An 18414-nucleotide genomic window follows, 5' to 3' on the forward strand; every position below is an offset into this window, starting at 1 on the left:
ATCTCTTTATAATATGATGCCTACAGCTTCAGGTTGTCCTTTTATTCTTACGAGTCAATTTTATTTTTTTCTGTTCTAGTGTTCGGTGACCAGTGACTTGGATTTTCCAACACAAGTCATCCCGTTAAAGACTCTGAATGCAGTTGCTTCAGTACCCATAATGTATTCTTGGTCTCCTCTACAGCAGAATTTCATGGTATGTAAATAGTGTGTCTTCTTATTTGCTAATCACTTCTTTTAAATAAAAAAGCATAGATAATTTTCTTGTCAAGGTGAGTTAAGATAGTATAAGTGAAAATAGCTATCGAAATGGGAGTACTTAGAGTAATTTTTTAAACCAATTAATATATGTATTTTTAAGCCTTTTCGGTGTTGATGTTGCTCTTTTCTTAGTCCTTTCTAGTTAAAATATTCTCCAAAGGAAAAGTATTAAGCAAAAGCCATACCTGGGATTAAAAATATATTTGAAAGATGAAGCTTCTAGTTCTTATCCTTGAAGATGTTAGTCAGTATCCTGTAATCTCAGTCTGACTTTGAGGTTTTGTTAATTGAGAACGTATTATTTAAAACAATTTTAGGCAGCATGTTATTAAATGATAATGTACACTATGAAATATTCTCAGGGCAAGGTTAAGCACTTTTCCACAGATAACACTGGCACAATAGCTTTTGTAATGAAATGCCAGTATTTAATTCTTTATAGAAGTAGGATGAAGGAGGATGGAACAAAAGAGAAATTTGAGTATGCATTCTTGACTTGTGTTGTTAAATTAAAAATACATAGTTTTATTACTTAGTTGGTATATAAAATAATAGGGCTATTTCAGTGTTGATGGAAGTCCTTGGTGAGCCTACTTTACAGAATTACCTGCTAGATTTTTAAATAAATAGATGTTTCTAATGGCTTCAGTAACTTTGCTCTTAAAAATTTTGCAGTGGAGGCTTAAAGGCAAACTTCAGATTCTCTTTTGCCATTGTGTATTTTTGTGCATTTAAGGCTTTATTCAGAAACATTTTGTTTGAGAATCATGTTGCAGGAGCTTCTGGGAGGGTTCATATTTTCACAGACTGTAATTCTGAAAGCATATAGTGTTTAAAGTCAATAAATTTTACTTCTTTTTTTTTAAACCGTTTAAAAAATTGAAGTATAGTCAGTTTATACTGTTGTGTTAGTTTCAGGCATACAGCAAAGTGATTGTTTCAGATTCTTTTCCATTATAGGTTATTACAAGATATTGATTATAGTTCCTTGTGCTATACAGTAGGTCCTTGTTTATTTTGTATATAGTAATGTGTATATGTTAACCCCAAACTCCTAATTTATCTCCCCCTCCAAAGGTGTCAATAAACATTATGAATCATCATCCATGGGTTTTGCTGGTGACGAAAGCTAGGTCAGGCAAGCTGTCTTTATTATGGCTGGGATATATTTTGAGGTGCAAAGGTTATATGGCTATAATTGGGAAGACAAAATAGCCAATTGTCATTTAATTTTGGCTTGTGTCCAAAATAATTAACTCTCCCAGTTTAAATGGGATTAGTGCAGGTGAGGTGTGATGGCAGCTAGACTCATTAGTTGTACATAAGCTTGACTCTGAACAGAACAATAAATACGTTAACATCTAAATTTTCCTTTTATACCCCATATGCACTTTTTCTCCCAGTTTCCCTTTTCCTTGTTTGTCGAAGGTACCATTATCTTTAAGAACTCTGCAGTTATCCTAAATTTGTTATGTAGGAATAATTTGAAAATCTTCCCTTTTCTTCCTGTTTCCTGCCTGCTCCTACGTGACAGTTCCGTGTGTGTGTCACGGCCTTTTGCCGGCGTATTCCTCCCTGTCGATCATGGGCCAGCCTAAGGCACCTCACGCTTGACATTTGATCTTAGCCAAAAGGCCGAGAAGCGGTAGGCACCTCACACTTGACATAGTTGCCATGTCCTCCCATCAGTCTTAGCCAGTCCATTCTGTTTATCAGAATTATCTTTCTGAAATTCTGTTTTTAACCAATACCTTGTTCAGAGGCCCCTTAAGACTTAGACCTATCCTTGTTTTAGTCTCCATATTTAGATATGGACTTCAGAAACTTCATGTCTTTTTTTTTTTTTTTTTTTTTTTTTTTTGCGGTACGCGGCCTCTCACTGTTGTGGCCTCTCCCATTGCGGAGCACAGGCTCCAGTCGTACAGGCTCAGTGGCCATGGCTCACGGGCCTAGCCGCTCTGCAGCATGTGGGATCTTCCCGGACTGGGTCACGAACCCGTGTCCCCTGCATCGGCAGGCGGACTCCCAACCACTGTGCCACCAGGGAAGCCCTTACATTAGTTTTTATTTCCTTTTCCTTTTTTGGGGGTATGGTTATTTATGGGTTCTTTTTTTGTGGAATATCCTTTTTTTAATAAATTTATTTATTTTTTCTTTGCATTGGGTCTTCATTGCTGCGCGCGGGCTTTCTCTAGTTGGGGCGAGCGGGGGCTACTCTTCGTTGCAGTTCGCGGGCTTCTCATCACGGTGGCTTCTCTTGTTGCGGAGCGTGGGCTATAGGCGCGTGGGCTTCAGTAGTTGCAGTACTCAGGCTCAGTAGTTGTGGCGCATGGGCTAAATTGCTCTGCGGCATGTGGGATCTTCCTGGACCAGGGCTCGAACCCGTGGCCCCTACATTCACAGGCAGATTCTTAACCACTGCACCACCAGGGAAGCCCTCGCTGGTTTTGATAAACCATATTTCATCGATCCTAAGAAAACTTTGAAACGTCTGAAATAGGCATGTCTTAAAATTGATGATGAGTCGTAATTTGCAGCATTTTTTCCTTTCTTAGAGGTACATAAAATAACGGTAAGTTTTAATGATTGATGACATATTAGATTAGGTAATACAGTATTTTTTCTTAAATTATTTCCCTGTAAACAGTTTGTTTTCTCAGATATGCTTATTGATATGAAGGGTTTTTTACTTCTTTGTGGCTTTTAGAATTTGATGTCTATTATTTTAGATCTGGAGAACTGGGTACAGACATCTACTTATGAAAAAATATTGTTGTATTTCAGTTATGTTACATTTACTCTTAAAAAATTTGATACTCAGGATAAGCCTGCTTTTTAAATATTTTTTACTTTCAGGTGGAAGATGAAACTGTTTTACATAACATTCCTTACATGGGGGATGAAGTTTTAGACCAGGACGGGACTTTCATTGAAGAACTAATAAAAAATTATGATGGAAAAGTACACGGGGATAGAGGTGAGTCATGTGTTTATTCTCTTGGAAACGCAGCCAGAGAATTGATATTTTATTACTTTTTTAAAACAGTAGTTGTGGCTCGCAGTCTCCAGAGCACAGGCTCAGTAGTTGTGGCTCGCGGGCTCTAGAGTGCACGCTCAGTTGTTGTGGTGCACGGGCTTATATGCTCCGTGGCATGTGGGACCCTCCCGGACCAGGGCTCGAACCTGTGTCCCCTGTGTTGGCAGGCGGATCCTTAACCACTGAGCCACCAAGGAAGCCCCATTTTTTTTTTTTTAGATTCCATATATATGTGTTAGCACCCTATTTTTAAATTGAAGGATCATGCTTGCCAGTTGAAAATAATTCATAGCTGGTCATAACAAACTCTGATGTCAATAACATGTAAATTAAATAGAATTGTTTGAGTGTATGTAGATTTTAAGATTCTTTAGCAATAAAATCAGTGAGGAATAGGGCTTCTGCTTATGTGACATGGGCTCCAAAAGGCCCTATGTTCAAAAATACCTTCCCCACTAGGCAACCACAGGACCTGAAATCCTGTCATTAGAATCACAGCTTTGGTGATTTAACAGGAGACCCTGTTAAAGTTCCTGGCAGGAGGGTAACATGTAACATCCTCACATGTTCCTGTCAGGAGTGGACAGCAAGGTCTGGCAGATGCATTGTTTGGAAGGAGGCGAAGGCCATAGTTAGTCTCTAGAGAATTAGGCTGTGGTCGCAGGCACTGGAAACTTGTGAAAATGACAGGTGTTGAGGATAAGTACTACTTCTGACTTTGCCTCAGGCCAGTCCTGAAAATGATCTTTCCTCACTGCATTTTAATAATAGTGTTATGGTACTGACTGATAGGCTCCAGCTGTTTCTTACAAATTAACAAAAGCATAGGTGAACTTTTGTGTATTTCTGATATTTGACTTGATGAATTTCAGAATGTGGGTTTATAAATGATGAAATTTTTGTGGAGTTGGTGAATGCTCTTGGTCAATACAATGACGATGATGATGATGATGATGGAGATGATCCTGATGAAAGAGAAGAAAAACAGAAAGATCTAGAGGAGAACCGAGAAGGTACGTCTGTCTGTTACATTTGCGTGTAGCCATTACAGCAATTTTCAAAAACAATAGAGTATAGGTAAATCTTCCTTCCTTCTTTTTTCTTTTGTTAAATATCATATCAGTGGTAGTATAATCAAAATTAGAATATTATTTATAACATTTCATCCTGCACTTTATTTCCCTTGGCTAGCAAAATAACGTTTTGTTTTTGGTTTCCCTGGGCAGTCATCATAATCATTATATAACATATATATAGCATACTGGTCATTGACTATGAACAAGTTGTGTGCTCTTCACTTTATATGCGTATAGACATTTAATTCTCATAATATTCCACGAGGTGGCTTTTATCATCAGATCCACCTCATAGTTGAGGAGATGGGTTTAGTGAGGTGAAGTAACTTAAGATCACAGTATTGGGAGGAAACAGAACCCAGAAAATACTGTGTTCGGAACCAGCTCTAACTGACCCCAGAGCATACGTTTTAACCGCTACACTAATTACGGTTTGCCGGAAAATTAGAGGGTCCCAACTTAGAGCTTGGCAGTTGGTGACGACCGGACAAAGCTCGTTATTAAGACAGCATAGAAGAATATGGGGGAAAATTGCAGTTTCAAAGAAGCGTACAGTTTTTTATAACAGGCGCCTTAGTGATCACCTGGCTCCTCATTTTACAGCCAAGGTGGGTCAGTGGCCAGACAGGGCCGCGGCGTCAGTTAGGGGCTGAGCCTCCCGGCGCACTTGCAGCTTCCCACGCTTGAGTTTGAGTTTCGTCTGGCCCACCAGCCTCCCAGGTCCTTGTGAGATTTGTCGGAAGGAAGTGAAACAGAGCTGGCAATTTCCTGGGAAGGCAGCTTCGTTAGGCACAAGGGAAATGAAAGACTGGCAAGCTTGTTCACTTTCATTCTTTTTTCCTTTCACATTTCCCTGTTTAGATAAAGAAAGTCGCCCACCTCGGAAATTTCCTTCTGATAAAATTTTTGAAGCTATTTCCTCAATGTTTCCAGATAAGGGCACAGCAGAAGAGCTAAAGGAAAAGTAAGATTTGTTCTTTGGCCATGGTTTTGCCTCGTATGGTCTTTAACTCACCATTTTGGTTCTTTAGAAATGGAACTAATGTAGCCAGTGAGCTCCCCACTTCGTGTGTTCCCAACATCTGCAGGATACTTGAACTAATACGTGTATGTATCTGGTACCCTGTACTCCATTTATGGTAGATGGGATAAATTTGCGCGCGTGCGTGCAGACACGCCCACGTACACACACAATTTACAGGAATGCGTGTAAGAGGAAATCTCTCGGGACGCCTGTAGAAATTTTAGTGCAGCTGATGTTTCATTTTAATGAATATAGTAACATTTTTCATGACAGATCTGAATCACATTAGTGAATTCGTTTCTTGATATACCATGCATAATATTTAATTGGCTCTTCATTTAAATATTGTTGTAGGCTAAACTTCTTTGTGTGTTTTAGGCAAGATAAACATCAAAAATAATACACAGAAATCTTGTAGAAAATTTATTTTCAAAGATGTAATTCTTGTTTCACCTTTACTTCCATTTTTCTTGGTTAATGTTAGGTACAAAGAACTCACTGAGCAGCAGCTCCCAGGTGCACTTCCCCCTGAGTGTACCCCCAACATAGATGGACCAAACGCCAAGTCTGTTCAGAGGGAGCAGAGCTTGCACTCATTTCATACGCTTTTCTGTAGGCGATGTTTTAAATATGACTGCTTCCTACATCGTAAGTGCAGTTATTGTACGTTTACATTTTCTATCTTTGTTGTGGAATTATGTGTTAAAGCAACTTGGGAAGTGTCATTGATTACCACTAGAATTTGTCATTTAATCTTGCAGTTACGACTGAAAAATATGTTAGCATCATAGTATTGTTATTTTCTAATTTGCTGCTCAAGGGTTGCTCTGAAGTCTTTTGCACATGTTAAGCTGACACTGCTCTGTCTCCCACTAACTTGGAATACAGATCAGTGATTTTTCCATAAATGCTAACCGAACAATTGTTTTATAATAAAACTTACTGTGACCTAGCTGATGGCCCAGAGCAACATTGCCAATACTGATGAATAACTTGGTGAATAAGAAATTGGCTAAAAAGGTGTTTCTATATATTCTTGTCTGTTTAGTGCCAAATCTGGTTTTTTTTTGGGGGGGGAGGGGCATCCTCTGAATATGTTGCTTTTAAAAACACCTGCATTTGAATACAGGTAAAGCATAACATGTTCTTAATGAGATTTACGTATGGTACATAGGATATTACTTTCTTTTTCTGACATTGCTGGGGAATGAAGTTTCTTAGTAAAATTTCCAGGTACCTGGAACTTAATTAAGTACGATTTAGAAAGTACCAGCTACTTTTGAGGCACGTTTTTTGAAAATATATTTCATACCTCCTGGTTCCTAAGCAGAGTTTACTTAATGTAGGCTAGCTTTTTCCACATTAGAGTTTTGTGTGACCATCTGTGGCATAACACCTTTGTCTCTGTGCTAAATGGGTTCATGTTGCTTTGCCCTTTTGGAGTTCCTGTGCCCACCTTTTACAATTTTTTCCCTCATTTTCCAGTGGTACCTCTTAATGTAGTAATTAGCTGCCTAAGCAGCTATATCTTGCCTTATTTTGAGTTTTTGCTCTATCTACTTAATGTTTGCTGCAGCACATAATTTGTTACGTGATGTGTATCTAGGTCTGGAAATGGTCATTTGTGTGTTTGTGTGTATGTGTGTGTGAAGTATTAGTGGTTTAGTTATCTTAATTTAGAAAAACTTGAAGTAGACTTTCTGAATTACCATTGTATCTCCTTGCAGCTGTTGTCCGTGCTCCTAAATTGATGACTTGGTAGTTGTAATAATCCGTAGAAGCCAGCCATACTCCAGCCATTGTAGGCTTACTGACTTGGGCTTGGCAGCATTGTCGTTACACAGGCCTTGAAGTAGTTGTTTTGAATTGCATTTAATTCCCCTTTACACATGATCATTTTATAACATAATGTCCAGTTCTTAAGAATACTGTAAATTGCATTCAGATATCACTATAGCAAAAAAGTTGGTGGGAGCTCTTTCATTGGAGTCAATGCAGTGGTCCCTCCAATTTGTTGTTTATAGATGTAGCATTTGATGGACCTTTTTTGTACAGATGAGCCAAGGCAGGAGGGTACTACTTTTAAACATTATTACAAGAGTTATTTTATTGTGCTATTCCAATCTGAGTAATTTGGATGAACCTGGAACCTGCTCATCGTCTCATTATTCATGCTGGAGAGAGGAGGAGAAAAGTGTTGTGCTTAATGAAGCTGGTTCTCTGGCACTGACCGGTGGGCTGCTCACTGCAGTGCGTCGGAGACGCGGGTCCAGCCCTGCTGTGCCCACCCTTCCCCCTTGTTCCACTAGAGCCAGGCTCTTCATAGTGTAACCCTAACACATTCTACAGGCATTTAATTGCTTTACACTGACTTGGACAAAATATCACACACTATATATTTTTCTTAGGTAAAAGAAGTCATTAAATACATTATTAAACATACCTGTTAAATATAGCATTTTGTGCTTTTTGTTCTTTGTCTAATGGGAATAATACAAACTGTCATGAGGATTAAATTTATTATTTACTATGTGCAAAATACTTAAAATAGCACTTGGCGTGTGTTTAGCTATTGTTCTTTTTAAAATAAATCATCATTCACATGACTTACGTTTCCAAAAAGCATTAAAAGGCATCCAGCGAAATCCCCCACCCCTCCTGTCCGCATCCTCACTCCCCTGTAGGTAAACCACTTCTGCTGTTAGTTGTTCTGTGTCTTTCTGTAGTTTCTTCTGGCAAATACAAATACATTCCTCTCTTTTCCCAACCACCCTATTCAAATAGTGCCATACTCTCCAGGTGTTTTCCCTGTTGGACTTAACATTGTAGATATTATTCCTGTCTGGACAGCTGCATAGTCTTCTGCTGTACTGAGCCCGTCCCCCGAAGGTCAACATTTATGGTAATGGTGCCGCAGTGAATAACCTTGTGTGGTGGACCTGTACGTCCTTTCCCACAAGTGCAGGTTAACCCGGTCCACTCTGTGTAGGCAGTGCCAAACTACCTGCCATACGGGGATCTGCCAATTTAAAGAACTACCAGCAAAGTAAGAGTGCCTGTTTCCCAGAGCCCAGCCAATAGAGTGTGTTAAAAAACAAACTTTGATTTTATTGATTGAATTAGTAAAATGCTTTTTAGCGTAATTTAATTTGCATTTTTCTTCCTGTATGATTAAGAGATTTGTATTTTCTCTGAACTGTTTTTATCCTTTTGGCTTTGTTGGTCTTTTTGATATCTTGAAGCTCTTTATATAGTCAGGAAATTTTTTGAGATGAGTTGCAGTGGGTTTTTTTTTCCAGTTTGTTGTTTGGTAAAAATCCCATAGCAAAGTTAAAAAAAAAAAAACCTTTAAGGTAGTTGAATTTATCAGTTGGCTTTCCCTACTACTCCAAGGTTTTAAAGGACGTCTCACTTTTTTTCTAGTACGTTTTAGGCTTTTGGTGCTATTTTCTTTTTTGGGGGAATAACATCTAACTCTTTGATCCGTTTGGAATTTATTCTGTTAGAATTTTGGATCCAACTCGTTCTCTGCATCTCCAGGGCTACTGTTTCCACACCATCTTTTTTTTTTTTTTTCTCCAGTACGCGGGCCTCTCACTGTTTTGGCCTCTCCCGCTGCGGAGCACAGGCTCCGGACGCTCAGGCTCAGCGGCCATGGCTCACGGGCCCAGCCGCTTTGCGGCACGTGGGATCTTCCCGGACCGAGGCATGAACTCGTGTCCCCTGCATCGGCAGGCGGACTCTCAACCACTGCGCCACCAGGGAAGCCCCTTAACATCTTTATTGGAGTATAATTGCTTTACAATGGTGTGTTAGTTTCTGCTTTATAACAAAGTGAATCAGTTATACATATACATATGTTCCCATATCTCTTCCCTCCACACCATCTATTGACAAGTCCCTCTGGGGCTGCCCTGAGCCGCTGTCTTCATCACTGTCACCACAGGTGCTGGGGTCTGTTTCTGGTCTTTGGGTTCCGTTCCTTGAGTCTGTCCAAGGGGCTTTATTCAGAGATCTCCTGGCCATTCTTGTTTTTCTATATAAATTTTAGAACCAGTTTGTCTAATTAAAAAGTCTAGAGGCTTCCCTGGTGGCGCAGTGGTTGAGAGTCCGCCTGCCGATGCAGGGGACACGGGTTCGTTCCCCGGTCCGGGAGGATCCCACATGCCGCGGAGCGGCTGGGCCCGTGAGCCATGGCCGCTGAGCCTGCGCGTCCGGAACCTGTGCTCCGCAACGGGAGGCCATAGCAGTGAGAGGCCCGCGTACTGAGGAAAAAAAAAAAGTCTAGGTGGTATGTTTATTGGAATCTCATTAAATTTATAAATTATCTAAGGGGAAATTGACAATTTAAAATAAGGGTATGTCTTAATTATGGGATAAGTCTCCTTTTGTCCTTTAAAATAAGCTTTCTGATTTTCTCCCCGTAGCTCTTGTATTTACATTCTTTGGTAAGATGATTTCTAGGCATTAAATGTGTTGGGCTTTTCCCCTTGTATCATATATGTTTGATACCCTGCTACTTTACTGAGCTGTCCTTGTTTGTGATAGTTTCTGCATAGATTCTTTTGAGTTTTCCAGCTGTAATTATCTACAGTTATGAATGGTTTTGCTTTCTTTCCAATCTTTGTAACTTTAACTACTTTCTCCTGTCTAACTGTATCTTCAGTGCATGTTAAATAATAGTGGTGCTAGGAGATACATTTCCTACTGCTCCTCGATCAGTTTTGGGAAATTACCCGTTTCATTCCGATTTTGAAATTTATTTGTATAATTTGATCTGCATGTTCTAATAATTCTTTTAATTTCTTTTATTTCTTTGATTGTTCTTCCGTGTTTGATTCTTTTTTTCTTGAAGAGATTAAGAAGTGGTTTATATATTTTATTTAGAAAATCTGTTTTGTATATTTTTCCCTCAGAGAATCAGCTACTGTATTAGTTTTTACTGTTTTTCTTTTTGTGAATCTGATGTTTGTGTCATTTTCATTCTTTCCTCTTTTTTTGGATGTATGTATTTTAACACAGTGAGTTGTCTCTAGAGCGCTGTTTCAACTTCTTTTAGGTTCCGATATTTGGTATTATTACTATTTTTTTTTTAAAGGAATTTGAGGGAATGTTTTGTATTTCCTTTAACTCATTGTTGAATGGAGACTTTTTTTTTTTTTTTTTTTTCCTGCGGTACGCGGGCCTCTCACTGTTGTGGCCTCTCCCGTTGCGGAGCACAGGCTCCGGACGCTCAGGCTCAGCGGCCGTGGCTCACGGGCCTAGCCGCTCTGCGGCATGTGGGATCTTCCCAGACTGGGGTACGAACCCGTGTCCCCTGCATCGGCAGGCAGACTCTCAACTACTGCGCCACCAGGGAAGCCCAAAGGGAGACTTTTTAAAACTTCATTGTGAAGAGGCCTTTTTTGGATGTTAACTGTTTTTATTATTTCTGTGCTGGCAGCCTCACTGATGTTGGGCCTTACTTGTTATTTAGATGTTAGGGGTGTCTGCCACTTTTATCTCTAAGGAAAATGTTCTTTTTAAAAAATAATTAATTAATTAATTTATTTTTGGCTGCGTTGGGTCTTCGTTGCTGCACGCAGGCTTTCTCTAGTTGCGGCGAGCAGGGGCTACTCTTCCTTGTGGTGCGCGGGATTCTCATTGCTGTGGCTTCTCTTGTTGTGGAGCTCGGGCTCTAGACGTGTGGGCTTCAGTAGTTGTGGTACAGGCTCAGTAGTTGTGGCACAGGCTCAGTAGTTGTGGCACGTGGCCTCAGTAGATGTGGCATGTGGGCTCAGTAGTTGTGGCTCGCGGGCTCCAGAGCACAGGCTCAGTAGTTGTGGCGCATGGGCTTAGTTGCTCCACGGCATGTGGGATCTTCCCAGACCAGGGCTCAAACCTGTGTCTCCTGCATTGGCAGGCGGATTCTCAACCACTGCCCCACCAAGGAAGTCCCGGAAGATATTCTGATGGCAGGGGATTGGCAGTTCATCTGGGCCAGAAGCTTGGTATCTGATCATGGATCTTTTCTATTAGAGGAACTTTAATCTCCAATACAGGCCTAGAGCGTAGCTAGAATTGTATATTCCAGTTTATAAGTCTTTTACCTTTGCTTGAAAACCTTTAGATAAGATATTGCACCAAGATTCTTTTAAGTTGCTTTTGAAATTAAAGAAAAAAAAAGCCTTTAATATCCATGTTCTTTTCTTTTTGTGAAACTTTTAAGTATCTTGCTTTAATTTTCCATCTGATAATTTTCCTGATCAGGGAATTTTATATAATCTTCTCTCCAACCTGCCCATATTATACTTAGTTTGAAATACATTTTAATAATGTATTGCAAATACTAGTATTTTAAGATGTCTATTTGAAAAGATTATTTTCAGTTTTCTGGAAGTCTAAAATAGTCAAGACTCTTAGAGGAAAACATAGGCAGAACACTCTATGACATAAATCACAGCAAGATCCTTTTTGACCCACCTCCTAGAGAAATGGAAATAAAAACAAAAATAAACGAATGGGACCTAATGAAAGTTAAAAGCTTTTGCACAGCAAAGGAAACCACAAACAAGACCAAAAGACAGCCCTCAGAATGGGAGAAAATATTTGCAAATGAAGCAACTGACAAAGGATTAATCTCCAAAATTTAAAAGCAGCTCATGCAGCTCAATATCAAAAAATCAAACAACCCAATCCAAAAATGGGCTGAAGACTTAAATAGACATTTCTCCAAAGAAGATATACAGATTGCCAACAAACACATGAAAGAATGCTCAACATCACTAATCATTAGAGAAATGCAAATCAAAACTACAATGAGATACCATCTCACGCCGGTCAGAATGGCCATCATCAAAAAATCTACAAACAATAAATGCTGGAGAGGGTGTGGAGAAAAGGAAACCCTCCTGCACTGTTGGTGGGAATGTAAATTGATACAGCCACTATGGAGAACAGTATGGAGGTGCCTTAAAAAACTAAAAATGGAACTACCATATGACTCAGCAATCCCACTACTGGGTACATGGCCTGAGAAAACCATAATTCAAAAAGTCATGTACCACAATGTTCATTGCAGCTCTATTTACAATAGCCAGGACATGGAAGCAACCTATGTGTCCATCAACAGATGAATGGATAAAGAAGATGTGGCACATATATACAATGGAATATTACGCATAAAAAGAAACAAAATTGAGTTATTTGTAGTGAGGTGGATGGACCTAGAGTCTGTCATACAGAGTGAAGTAAGTCAGAAGGAGAAAAACAAATACCGTATGCTAACACATATATGTGGAATCTAAGAAAAACAAAAGTCACGAAGAACCTAGGGGCAAGACGGGAATAAAGACTCAGACCTACTAGAGAATGGACTTGAGGATACGGGGAGGGGGAAGGGTAAGCTGGGACAAAGTGTGAGAGTGGCATGGACATTATACACTGCCAAATACAAAATAGATAGCTAGTGGGAAGCAGCCGCATAGCACAGGGAGATCAGCTCGGTGCTTTGTGACCACCTGGAGGGGTGGGATAGGGAGGGTGGAAGGGAGGGAGACACAAGAGGGAAGAGATATGGGGACATCTGTATAACTGATTCACTTTGTTATAAAGCAGAAACTGACACACCATTGTAAAGCAATTATAGTCCAATAAAGATGTTAAAAAAATAGTCAGGACATTTCTAGAAGAGGGAATTCTTTATATACTTAGTTTTCCTAAAGAATTGAAGTTGGAAATTTTGCTGAAGGAAATCTGGTCGTAAGAATAGTTCTCTTTCTTTAGCTAAATGCAATGTGAGATGAAGAATGGTACTTTAAAAATTTTTAAAGTACTTTTATTATTAGCATGCTAACTTTTCCTTTATGGCCTGAATTTGTTCTTACCTTGGAGACTGTATAATTGTGGCTTATGATGCTGATACTGTTACCTAGTCCTGACTTAGCGGCTTCTTCTGTCTCATCACCAGCAGAGGCTGCTGTCCTCATTTGTGTACGTGTGTGTGTATATAGATACATGTGTGTCTTCTTCAGTGAATTGGGGCAAAGCTATCAGTCTCTAACTATAGTATGTACTAGAGGAGACATCCAGACTAAACACAGGTTTCACCTAAAGTGTGTCAGGATGTGCCTCTGGCTCAGGACGATTTTGTTTTTGGATGGATGTAATTCCTTCTGCTTATGTGACCTTAATCTTCTAGTGCTCACTCTGTATTTTAGGGGTCTTCACCTGTGCAAAATGTAATTCAGTGCTAAATAAGTCATATGGTATCAGGCTCTTGTTCTGGGAAAAACCAACTCACATACTTGAAACAGTCTGAGCCTTGAATTTCTATTTTAAAAACATAACTTTTTTTCCTTCCCTCATCACTGTCTTCATTTCCCATTTAAGTTCTATGGATAGAAGTATGGCTTTTTTTTTTTTTTTCTTTTTGCGGTACGCGGGCCTCTCACTGTTGTGGCCTCTCCCGTTGCGAAGCACAGGCTCCGGACGCGCAGGCTCAGCGGCCATGGCTCATTTTTTAAATGATTTATTTCATGAATCTGTCACTTGTTTTCATCCAGATTAATTTTCATCTTGTGTAATTCTGGATAGGGCATTTCTAGTATTTGCCTTTATGCGCTGTAAGCAGAGCCTCCCCAAGTTGTCTGAAGTTCTCGCTGCTGCGCTTTCATACTTGTTAGTATACCAGTGTGCTGGACTTTGAATTTTTCTGTTATATTATTATATTATTTGGGAATCTTAAGTTTCAAACACTTTTATCTTTCTAAAACCTGTTTTATCTGACCATTGTATTTTCCTGCAGAAAGGGTGCTGACTGTGCAGGCTCCCGCTGGGTTCTTGAATTGTGTGTGATTCAAAGAAATTGACTTGTAGTATTCCGAGGCTGTCCTCATTATCTTTTAAAACTGGTTTTCAACAATTGGTGTCCCATTCTTCTCCCCCATTTGACAAGCTGATTGCTGACCTTTCTTTGGAAATCGATAAATTGTAGATGTCAGAATTCTTTTGTAAAAAGAGGAAATCTGATTTCTGTGTAGAGGATACATCAGTTGTTTCTATGGAGACATTCAAGACCCAAATAAATATTTATAATTAGCGCTCAGGTGTTCTGGGGGAGACCTGAGGAGAATACATTGTGGAAATTCAATAAGAGCTTGAAGGAAAGTTCTGTAATGTAAACATTATTAGCAAAAGTGTAATGTAGTAATTGACTTTCTCCTTTGGAACTGGAGACATGAAAAAGTAATGTTATGTTTATGTGTAAAAGTAACGTTAGTTATGTTTGGATATTTTATGTTTATTTTGCAGCTTTTCATGCGACACCCAACACTTACAAGCGGAAGAACACGGAGACGGCTCTGGACAACAAGCCTTGCGGCCCCCAGTGTTACCAGCACTTGGTAAGCATGCACAGCGGGGCTCCAGAGGGAATTGGAGAAGTCTTAATTTTGAACTTCGGTGAGGTCTGTAAAGTCAGCGGTAACCTCACTGTTCCCATACTTTGATTGGCCATATGATAGCAGAGGTTTCTCAGTCACATTTCTTGGTAGTACTGCACATTCTAGTCTTTCGTTATCTCGCGTTATTCTTTATCTCTGTTAGTCTTTTCAGCAGCGTATGGAGGTCTTTAGGATCCAGGCCTCCTGTACCTCCACAGAGCTTACGAGAATGGGAAGCACAGAGGACCCTTTTAAACCCCAGAAGTGCAGTAGTTCCCGGGCCTTGCTCAGAGCCATAGCCCTTCTTTGAGTTGTAGACCCACTGTAGTTGAGCTATATTATATATAGGCCCCGGAGAGGTTTTGTATGTTTATTTATTTTTTTTTAATGATGGAGAAAAGGTAAGGGTTTAGGAAAATATGAGGTAGAAAAGTTGTTTTTTACGGGTACTATCTTATTTTTACCATTTCCCCTCTTTGAACCAAGCCACTCCTACCTAGGAACTAAATGGGTATATATTGCCTGTTGGATTTTGGACAGAAGATTCATTGAATGGCACCTGCAGAAGGTATCCTATTTTTAAGCAATTTGGTTTTTGTAGAATGAAGTATAAAACTGTTGGCTGCTCTCAGACTTCTCCCTTCTATTGCCACTAAAAATGGAATTCTTGAGCACTGTTTTATATATAATATTCCTTACAAGGCAGAATTTTATTTGGCTCATCTAAAATGTGTCTGTGGTATCTCTATAATCCACGCCCTTCCCGTTGTTGTATACTTTCCGAGACTGGATTATTACACCTGGTAACGCAGAATGTAACCCTCACCGCCTTGTTCGTCGAGTTCCTTTCATGTCTTCCTGGGTTGTGCATCCCTCACAGGGAAAAAATAAATGGGATGTTTTACTTGTAAGGCAGAAAGTGAAAGAGTGGAGTATGTGTACATGTTTTGTTTTCTTCTTGTATACTTTAAATATTACCTTAGAAGGGGACATGTTGGCTTAAGAAACCCTGAAATAGGAAAGTGTGACTTTAGATGCACATTAGATGTGTGCTTCCTCTTAAAATTCACTTTTAAATAGACTGTTACCTAAAGTATATTTCTATTTAACTCATAGTCAGTTAATATAGAGCCGTCTTGCCTGATTTTGTGCTGCTCTGGCACTGTACGGAAGCCATATTTATCTTTCGCAAATCTTCAAACCCTCAAAAGCAGATAGAAAACAGTTGTATGTAGATGTGCGACTGTTTGTGAAAGCCGGATACTGTGATACATTTGACTAACGTGCTAACGCCATCCTTTTCTTTTTCTCCTCCGCCAAAATGAGCTGCAGAACTTTACCCTGATGTCTGCACTTTTCCTCCTTCGTAGGAGGGCGCGAAGGAGTTTGCTGCCGCCCTCACTGCCGAGCGGATAAAGACGCCCCCGAAGCGCCCAGGCGGCCGCAGGAGAGGGCGGCTCCCCAACAACAGCAGCAGGCCCGGCACCCCCACCACCAACGTGCTCGAGTCGAAGGACACGGACAGTGACAGGGAGGCGGGGACCGAGACTGGAGGGGAGGGCAACGACAAGGAAGAGGAGGAGAAGAAGGACGAGACCTCCAGTTCCTCAGGTGAGACGCGTCTGGTAACGGGGTCTTCCTGCCGCTCGGAGGGCTCATGTTGTCGAGGTTTGGGTCGTGTAAGGTGTTAGTTACTTCCCTCGGTTGGTTAGTTACAGACACGGTGAGAAACCCAGGAGCACAGCTGTGTGGCTGTGACTCTTACTGCTCTCTTCTGGCCCACACCCAGCCCTCGCCTGTGCTGTTGATCTGTCTGGGTTACTTGCAAGTTGACCATCCGGTTTATTTTCACTCTTGGGTCACTTTCCTTTTTCCAGCTTTCACAGGGGCATGATGGAATTCTCATCATTCAGTTGAATCCTCCTGACGCCCTGTGGGTAGTGTTGGTTAGGAGAGAGAATTAGAACCACTGACTAGTATGTTATGGAGTGTCTTCTCAGCCCTAGGATTACACCATAAGTAACAGGAGGGTAACCCCATTTGCTCTCATTTTAGAAGGCTGAGTTAAAGGGAGCCTGCTCTCATGGTTTCCATGGGGGAAAAGCTTACTGATACTTCCTTCCCTTTCCCTTTCCTTCCTCCCATTGCTATTTCTTGACCATTGCTTAACTTTGGTTTCGTAGAAGCGAATTCTCGGTGTCAAACACCAATAAAGATGAAGCCCAACGCCGAGCCCCCCGAGAACGTGGAGTGGAGTGGCGCTGAGGCCTCCATGTTCAGGGTCCTCATCGGCACGTACTACGACAATTTCTGTGCCATCGCCAGGTTGATTGGGACCAAAACATGTCGACAGGTAAGTGTGCCTGATAAAACTACTGTGAGCTTCAAATGGACAAATACGTGGTCACTGTCGAAACACACGAACACTCGTGGTTATCAAACTGCTGTTCCTCTGAAAAGAAGTATAAAAATTTTTTTTTTCACTGAGAGGATACTGAAAGGAAATTACTCATTCAGCTTTAGATGTTTTAGGTTAGCTGGCAATGGGTTCTATCTTATTTTATTATTCATTCATTTATTTGTTTTTTGGCCATGCTGCACGGCACATGGCATCTTAGTTCCCCAAACAGGGATCGAACCTGTGTCCCTTGCAGTGTAAGTGCAGAGTCCTAACCACTGGACAGCCAGGGAATCCTGGCGATGGGTTTTAAAAACCAGAAACGATTTAGATTTAGCCTCATGACTCTCAGTAAGAGTGTAATCGCAGCAGCGTCCCAGGACAGACAAAGAGTTTCTGGTGGGAATGAGCAGGAGACTGGTTTGCTTAAAGAGACGATCCTCACGGCCCTGTGACCTTGCCTCTTGTCAGGTGTATGAGTTTCGAGTCAAAGAATCCAGTGTCATAGCGCCAGCCCCCGCCGAGGACGTTGACACCCCTCCCAGGAAGAAGAAGAGGAAACACCGGTGAGTCTGCGGCGTGATGCGGAGGCCGCTGCGGGCCTGGCGCTCGTGAGGGCAGTGGTGGCTCCACTCCGTTGATTAGGAAGGAAGCTTAAGTGGCCTCAGAAATAGGCCTGTGGGGTCTTGTTTCCATGGGCATTGCTGGCATTTTTCTGTAAGAACACAGTGGCTGTCAGGAGATTTGGTGTGTTGAGTCATAAAAATTTTATGATTACTATGCTACATTTTGGTCACGAAGAATTATTGAGTAGCTTCTGCAGTGAAGGCTGCATAAACCCTTACTTGGCATTCGTGTGTGGATCTTGGGAGGCTGTGAGCTCTGGGCCGGTTTTCACTCTAGGAGCCTGAGTTTTCCACGCCCACCCTGCCGTCGGCCTGGGTGAGTGAGTGACGGGGGCAGTGAAGGTGTCAGGCCGACTCGGATGTGTGGAGGCTGGATGGACTACTTGCTGTAACCACCACCCGGTCCTTTTTTTCTTTTTAGAGAGAAACATAGTTGGGTGTTGGGTAAGGGAACATCTACATTATGCTTCAGAAACTGTCTACAGCTTAATTCAGGCTTTAGTAGACGCCTCGGCATTTTTTGCTTGGATTCTCTCTGACCATATAGCTCAGTTGAAATGATGCAAGATT

General features: G+C 40.9%; 1 protein-coding gene across 3 annotated transcripts in view; it reads left to right on the plus strand.

Annotated features, from left to right (window-relative positions):
- The window catches only part of EZH2 (enhancer of zeste 2 polycomb repressive complex 2 subunit), a 61978-nt gene that overhangs the window by 36514 nt on the left and 7050 nt on the right, over positions 1-18414 (plus strand). For all 3 annotated transcript variants that reach the window (XM_030854112.2, XM_030854109.2, XM_060305181.1), the window contains exons 4-12: positions 80-196; positions 3118-3238; positions 4171-4311; positions 5236-5338; positions 5883-6046; positions 14690-14781; positions 16191-16431; positions 17004-17173; positions 17690-17784. In XM_030854112.2, coding sequence (XP_030709972.1) covers positions 80-196; positions 3118-3238; positions 4171-4311; positions 5236-5338; positions 5883-6046; positions 14690-14781; positions 16191-16431; positions 17004-17173; positions 17690-17784 — 1244 coding nt within the window. The remainder of the gene's footprint in view (positions 1-79; positions 197-3117; positions 3239-4170; positions 4312-5235; positions 5339-5882; positions 6047-14689; positions 14782-16190; positions 16432-17003; positions 17174-17689; positions 17785-18414) is intronic.

Source organism: Globicephala melas, chromosome 9, assembly GCF_963455315.2.
Source record: "Globicephala melas chromosome 9, mGloMel1.2, whole genome shotgun sequence".
In the NCBI taxonomy this organism is placed as follows: Eukaryota; Metazoa; Chordata; class Mammalia; order Artiodactyla; family Delphinidae; genus Globicephala; species Globicephala melas.